The 7,538-nt window shown below is 64.2% G+C and overlaps 1 protein-coding gene across 1 annotated transcript in view; it reads right to left on the bottom strand.

The window, feature by feature from the left end:
• pelp1 (proline, glutamate and leucine rich protein 1) overlaps nucleotides 1-3,569 on the bottom strand; it is a 44,462-nt gene extending 40,893 nt beyond the window's left edge. The window contains exon 1 of the mRNA XM_070863140.1: nucleotides 3,369-3,569. Within this exon, the coding sequence (XP_070719241.1) occupies nucleotides 3,369-3,512 (144 nt within the window). The 5' untranslated portion in view covers nucleotides 3,513-3,569. The remainder of the gene's footprint in view (nucleotides 1-3,368) is intronic.
• Nucleotides 3,570-7,538: the final 3,969 nt, after the last annotated feature.

Genomic DNA, 7,538 nt, shown 5'->3' with positions numbered 1-7,538 from the left:
GACGGTGAAGGGGGGGGGACGGTGAAGGGGGGGGACGGTGAAGGGGGGGGGGACGGTGAAGGGGGGGGGGACGGTGAAGGGGGGGGGGACGGTGAAGGGGGGGGGGACGGTGAAGGGGGGGGGGACGGTGAAGGGGGGGGGACGGTGAAGGGGGCGGGGGGACGGTGAAGGGGGGGGGGGACGGTGAAGGGGGGGGGGACGGTGAAGGGGGGGCGGGACGGTGAAGGGGGGGCGGGACGGTGAAGGGGGGCGGGACGGTGAAGGGGGGGGGGACGGTGAAGGGGGGGGGGACGGTGAAGGGGGGGGGACGGTGGGGGGGGGGGGACGGTGAAGGGGGGGGGGGGGACGGTGAAGGGGGGGGGGGACGGTGAAGGAGGGGGGGACGGTGAAGGGGGGGGACACGGTGAAGGGGGGGGACACGGTGAAGGGGGGGGGGGGACGGTGAAGGGGGGGGGGGAGACGGTGAAGGGGGGGGAGACGGTGAAGGGGGGGGAGACGGTGAAGGGGGGGGGAGACGGTGAAGGGGGGGGAGACGGTGAAGGGGGGGGAGACGGTGAAGGGGGGGGAGACGGTGAAGGGGGGGGAGACGGTGAAGGGGGGGGAGACGGTGAAGGGGGGGGAGACGGTGAAGGGGGGGGAGACGGTGAAGGGGGGGGAGACGGTGAAGGGGGGGGAGACGGTGAAGGGGGGGGAGACGGTGAAGGGGGGGGAGACGGTGAAGGGGGGGGAGACGGTGAAGGGGGGGGACACGGTGAAGGGGGGGGACACGGTGAAGGGGGGGGACACGGTGAAGGGGGGGGACACGGTGAAGGGGGGGGACACGGTGAAGGGGGGGGACACGGTGAAGGGGGGGGACACGGTGAAGGGGGGGGACACGGTGAAGGGGGGGGACACGGTGAAGGGGGGGGACACGGTGAAGGGGGGGGACACGGTGAAGGGGGGGGACACGGTGAAGGGGGGGGACACGGTGAAGGGGGGGGACACGGTGAAGGGGGGGGGGACACGGTGAAGGGGGGGGGACGGTGAAGGGGGGGGGGACGGTGAAGGGGGGGGGGACGGTGAAGGGGGGGGGGACGGTGAAGGGGGGGGGGGACGGTGAAGGGGGGGGGGACGGTGAAGGGGGGGGGGACGGTGAAGGGGGGGGGGGACGGTGAAGGGGGGGGGGACGGTGAAGGGGGGGGGGACGGTGAAGGGGGGGGGACGGTGAAGGGGGGGGGACGGTGAAGGGGGGGGGGACGGTGAAGGGGGGGGACGGTGAAGGGGGGGGGACGGTGAAGGGGGGGGGGACGGTGAAGGGGGGGGGACGGTGAAGGGGGGGGGACACGGTGAAGGGGGGGGACACGGTGAAGGGGGGGGACACGGTGAAGGGGGGGGACACGGTGAAGGGGGGGGACACGGTGAAGGGGGGGGACACGGTGAAGGGGGGGGACACGGTGAAGGGGGGGGACACGGTGAAGGGGGGGGACACGGTGAAGGGGGGGGACACGGTGAAGGGGGGGGACACGGTGAAGGGGGGGGACACGGTGAAGGGGGGGGACACGGTGAAGGGGGGGGACACGGTGAAGGGGGGGACACGGTGAAGGGGGGGGACACGGTGAAGGGGGGGGACACGGTGAAGGGGGGGGGACACGGTGAAGGGGGGGGACACGGTGAAGGGGGGGGACACGGTGAAGGGGGGGGGGACACGGTGAAGGGGGGGGGGACGGTGAAGGGGGGGGGGACGGTGAAGGGGGGGGGACGGTGAAGGGGGGGGGGACGGTGAAGGGGGGGGGACGGTGAAGGGGGGGGGGACGGTGAAGGGGGGGGGGACGGTGAAGGGGGGGGGGACGGTGAAGGGGGGGGGGACGGTGAAGGGGGGGGGGGACGGTGAAGGGGGGGGGACGGTGAAGGGGGGGGGACGGTGAAGGGGGGGGGGTGAGGGGGGGGGACGGTGAAGGGGGGGGACTGGTGAAGGGGGGGGGGACGGTGAAGGGGGGGGGACGGTGAAGGGGGGGGGGACGGTGAAGGGGGGGGGGACGGTGAAGGGGGGGGGGGGGCGGTGAAGGGGGGGGGGACGGTGAAGGGGGGGGGGGGACGGTGAAGGGGGGGGGGACGGTGAAGGGGGGGGGGGACGGTGAAGGGGGGGGGGGACGGTGAAGGGGGGGGGGACGGTGAAGGGGGGGGGGGACGGTGAAGGGGGGGGGGACGGTGAAGGGGGGGGGGGACGGTGAAGGGGGGGGGGACGGTGAAGGGGGGGGGGACGGTGAAGGGGGGACGGGGACGGTGAAGGGGGGGGGGACGAGGGGGGGGACGGTGAAGGGGGGGGGGGACGGTGAAGGGGGGGGGGACGGTGAAGGGGGGGGGGACGGTGAAGGGGGGGGGACGGTGAAGGGGGGGGGGGACGGTGAAGAGGGGGGGGGACGGTGAAGGGGGGGGGGGACGAAGAGGGGGGGGGGACGAAGAGGGGGGGGGACGGTGAAGAGGGGGGGGGGACGGTGAAGAGGGGGGGGGACGGTGAAGAGGGGGGGGGGACGGTGAAGAGGGGGGGGGGGACGGTGAAGAGGGGGGGGGGACGGTGAAGAGGGGGGGGGGACGGTGAAGAGGGGGGGGGGACGGTGAAGAGGGGGGGGGGACGGTGAAGAGGGGGGGGGGACGGACTGGGCGGTGGTGAAGTGTGACGGTGAGAGGGGGGGGGGACGGACTGGACGGTGAGGGGGGACGGAGGCGAATGGGGGGGTGACGGCGAGGGGGGGGAGCCGGCGAAGGGGAGGGGGGGGGACGGCGAGGGGGAGGGGGGGGGGACGGCGAGGGGGAGGGGGGGACGGCGAGGGGGAGGGGGGGGACGGCGAGGGGGAGGGGGGGGGACGGCGAGGGGGAGGGGGGGGCGGCGAGGGGGAGGGGGGGGGCGGCGAGGGGGAGGGGGGGGGGACGGCGAGGGGGAGGGGGGGCGGCGAGGTGGAGACGGTGAGGGGGAGGGGGGGACGGTGAGGGGGAGGGGGGGACGGTGAGGGGGAGAGGGGGACGGTGAGGGGGAGGGGTGGACGGTGAGGGGGGGAGGAGGGGTGGACGGTGAGGGGGAGGGGTGGACGGTGAGGGGGAGGGGTGGACGGTGAGGGGGAGGGGGGGACGGTGAGGGGGAGGGGGGGACGGTGAGGGGGAGGGGGGGACGGTGAGGGGGAGGGGGGGGACGGTGAGGGGGAGGGGGGGGGACGGTGAGGGGGAGGGGGGACGGTGAGGGGGAGGGGGGGGGACGGTGAGGGGGAGGGGGGGGGACGGTGAGGGGGAGGGGGGGGGACGGTGAGGGGGAGGGGGGACGGTGAGGGGGAGGGGGGGGGACGGTGAGGGGGATAAAATGGCGGCCCTCCCTCTCCCCCTCCCCCAGGTGTTACCTCTCCGGGCAGCAGCCGCCGGCTCCTCAGGTGCCGCACCATGTCGGCGAGCTGCCGCCGCCCGGGCCCGGAGCCGGGCTCCCCGCCCTCCCCCAGCCTCAGCAGCCGGCATACGCCGTCCAGCAGCCTCGCCGAGCCCGCCATCGCCGCCTTCAGCGCGTCAGACTCGCCGCGTCACCCCGCGCGCCACTGCACGGCCCGCGTCACCCCTGGCAACCGGGGGCGGGTGGGGGGCCTGGTCCCTCCCACCTCTTCCACGGCAATCACATCCCGGCTCCGCCCACATCAACCCCTGTCAATCAGGGAGTCTTGCCCCACCCTCATCAACCCCTGTCAATCGGGGGGTTCTGGCCCCGCCCACCACAACCCCTGTCAATCAGGGAGTCTTGCCCCACCCTCATCAACGCCTGTCAATCGGGGAGTTCTGGCCCCGCCCACCACAACCACTGTCAATCAGGGAGTCTTGCCCCGCCCACATCAACCACTGTCAATGGGGGGGGGGTCTGGCTCCGCCCACATCAACCACTGTCAATCGGGGGGTCTGGCCCCGCCCACATCAACCATTGTCAATCAGGGAGTCTTGCCCCACCCACATCACCCCTGGCAACCCGGGGGCCTGGTCCCGCCCACATCAACCAAAGCAACTGGGGCCTGTCCCTTCTCAAAGCTCACCCCGCAACTGAGCAGCGCTGTTGTCCTCAGTGGCCAGTTGAATTTCAACAAAGAAAGAAAGACTTGCATTTATATAGCGCCTTTCACGTCCACCAGTCGTCCCAAAGCGCTTTACAGCCAATTAGAGAAGTGCAGTCACTGTTGAAATGTGCGAAACGCCAATTTGCGCACAGCAAGCTCCCACACATAGCAATGTGATAATGACCCAGATAATCTGATTCAGTGATGTTGACGGAGAGCTAAATATTGGCCTCAGGGCACCAGGGATAACTCCTTCTTCGACGGGTTTGGACAGGTTAGATGCAGGAAGAATGTTCCCAATGTTGGGGAAGTCCAGAACCAGGGGACACAGTCTAAGGATAAGGGGTAAGCCATTTAGGACCGAGATGAGGAGAAACTTCTTCACCCAGAGAGTGGTGAACCTGTGGAATTCTCTCCCACAGAAAGTAGTTGAGGCTAATTCACTAAATATATTCAAAAGGGAGTTAGATGAAGTCCTTACTACTCGGGGGATCAAGGGGTATGGCGAGAAAGCAGGAATGGGGTACTGAGGTTGTATGTTCAGCCATGAACTCATTGAATGGCGGTGCAGGCTAGAAGGGCCGAATGGCCTACTCCTGCACCTATTTTTCTATGTTTCTATGAAATAGTGCCATGGGATCTTTTACATCCACCTGAGAGAGCAGGCGGGGCCCTCGGTTTAACGTCTCATCTGAAAGACGGCCCCTCCAACAGTGCGGCACTCCCTCAGTACTACCCCTCCGACAGTGAGGCGCTCCCTCGGTACCACCCCACCGACAGTGTGGCGCTCCCTCAGTACTGCCCCCTCCGACAGTGCGGCACTCCCTCAGTACTACCCCTCCGACAGTACGACGCTCCCTCAGTACTGCCCCTCCAACAGTGTGGCGCTCCCTCAGTACTGCCCCCTCCGACAGTGAGGCGCTCCCTCGGTACCACCACTCCGACAGTGTGGCACTCCCTCAGCACTGCCCCTCCAACAGTGCGGCACTCCCTCAGCACTACCCCTCCGACAGTGCGGCGCTCCCTCAGCACTGCCCCTTCGACAGTGCGGCGCTCCCTCAGTACTGCCCCTCCGACAGTGCGGCGCTCCCTCGGTACCGCCCCTCCGACAGTGCGGCGCTCCCTCAGCACTGCCCCTCCAACAGTGCGGCGCTCCCTCGGTACCGCCCCTCCGACAGTGCGGCGCTCCCTCAGCACTGCCCCTCCGACAGTGCGGCGCTCCCTCAGCACTGCCCCTCCGACAGTGCGGCGCTCCCTCAGCACTGCCCCTCCGACAGTGCGGCGCTCCCTCAGCACTGCACTGGGAGTGTCGGCCTGGATTTGTGCTCAAGTTTCTGGAGTGGGACTTGAACCCACAACCGTCTGACACCGAGGCGAGAGTTCTGCCCACTAAGCCACAGCTGGCACAATTAACTTTAAATAATGTGTGCACTCGGGCTTCTAAATCTCTCTGCTCCTCCACAGTTCCTCGTCTCCCACCATTTGGAAAACAGTCCAAGTTATCTGTTTTGGGTCCAAAGTGGATGACCTCATATTTGCCCACTTTGAGCTGCATCTGCCATATTTTTGCCAACTCTGTCGGAGGTGCCGTCTTTCGGATGAGACATTAAACCGAGCCCCCTTCTGCTCTCTCAGGTGGATGTAAAAGATCCCACGGCCACTATTTTAAAGTAGATAAGGGGGCGTTCTCCCCGGTGTCCTGGGACCAATACTTATCCCTCAATCAACATCACTAAAACAGATGATCCGGATCATTATCACGTTGCTGTGTGTGGGAGCTTGCTGTGCGCAAATTGGCTGCCACATTCCCCACATTATAACAGTGACTATGCTCCATAAGTACTTCACTGGCTGTTAAACATTTTGAGACATCCAATGGTCGTGAAAGTCGCTATATAAATGCAAGTCTTCTTTGATTCCTGGTTGTGGTTAATGTCTAAGACGTTAAAGGCACTTTCTTTTTTTCAGGTGTAGTCTAACCAAGTTTCCGTACAAGTTTAACATAACTTTTCTGGTTTTCCTTTAGAAATGAACCCCAGTGTTTTGGTTGATTTTTTTAAAATGTCGCTACTTTTTGTGATTTGTGTATCTGTACATCCCGATCCCTCTGCTCTCTGCTCCATTTACACTCGTATTTTCCAAAGGGTTTGAATGGGTCATCACCATCATCATCATCAATGTTGTTGTGTATGGAGAAAGAGTCAGACTGAACACTGTGAGCTCAAAGTAAAGTGTGACCTTAATCTTTTATTGCAGGTCTCCAGAGTGCCTCTCCAACCTGTGAAGCCTCCTTAAATACCTGTGCTCCCAAGGGATTATGGGATCCCTTGGGACTCCGGGGAATGAGCCCTCTGGTGGCTTTACAGAGTAAATACAAGTCCACACATATAACAACATTCCCCCCCCCCCAAAGTCAATAGTGTAACTATTTACAATGTGAGTGGATCTGGGACCCTTCTTGCCCTGGTTGATCGTCTCGGTGTGAAAGCTGGTGTTGTTGAATCATTTGTTGGGCCCTCGCTGGGCTGCTGTGCAGCTGGCCTTGCTGGGCTGCCTGGTGTGTTGGGCCCTGCAGGGCTGCTGTGGGTGATGGGTTCTGCTTCGTGGTCAACCGTGGTGTCGGTTGCCACTGGTGTGTGTGTTGGGGGATCAAAAAAGGTCGGGTCCAAGGTGGGTTGCTCAGGATAGTCCGTGAATCTGAGTTTGATTTGGTCCAAGTGTTTCCGGTGAATGAGTCCATTTGAAAGTTTGACCCGAAACACCCTGCTCCTCTCTTTGGCCACGACAGTGCCGAGAAGCCACTTGGGACCTTGTCCATAATTTAATACAAATACAGGATCATTGACTTCAATCTCATGTGACACATTTGCGCTATCATGGTATGCATTTTGTTGAAGTCGCCTGCTCTCTACCTGTTCATGTAGATCAGGGTGAACGAACGAGAGCCTTGTCTTAAGTGCTCTTTTCATCAGCAGTTCAGCAGGTGGGATCCCAGTGAGTGAGTGTGGTCTCGTGCGGTAGCTAAGCAGGACTCGGGATAGGCGAGTCTGCAGTGAGCCTTCAGTTACCCTCTTCAAGTCTTGCTTGATGGTTTGCACTGCTTTCTCTGCCTGACCATTGGACGCTGGTTTAAACGGGGCAGATGTGACATGATTGATCCCGTTACGGGTCATGAATTCTTTGAACTCAGCACTGGTAAAACATGGCCCGTTGTCGCTCACCAGGACATTGGGTAAGCCGTGAGTGGCAAACATGGCCCGCAGGCTTTCAGTAGTGGCAGCGGACGTGCTAGCCGACATTATCTCACAATCCATCCACTTGGAAGTACACGTCTACAACCACAAGGAACATTTTACACAAGAACGGGCCTGCATAGTCGACGTGTACCCTAGTCCACGGTTTGGAGGGCCAAGACCATAAACTTAGCAGCGCCTCCCTGGGTACATTGCTTAACTGCGAGCAGAACTCTAAGTCCGC

The sequence above is a fragment of the Pristiophorus japonicus genome, chromosome 20 (genome assembly GCF_044704955.1).
Source record: "Pristiophorus japonicus isolate sPriJap1 chromosome 20, sPriJap1.hap1, whole genome shotgun sequence".
Classification (NCBI taxonomy): Eukaryota; Metazoa; Chordata; class Chondrichthyes; family Pristiophoridae; genus Pristiophorus; species Pristiophorus japonicus.
The sequence above is the reverse complement of the archived record's forward strand: the minus strand, read 5'-3'. Positions and strand labels throughout refer to the sequence as shown.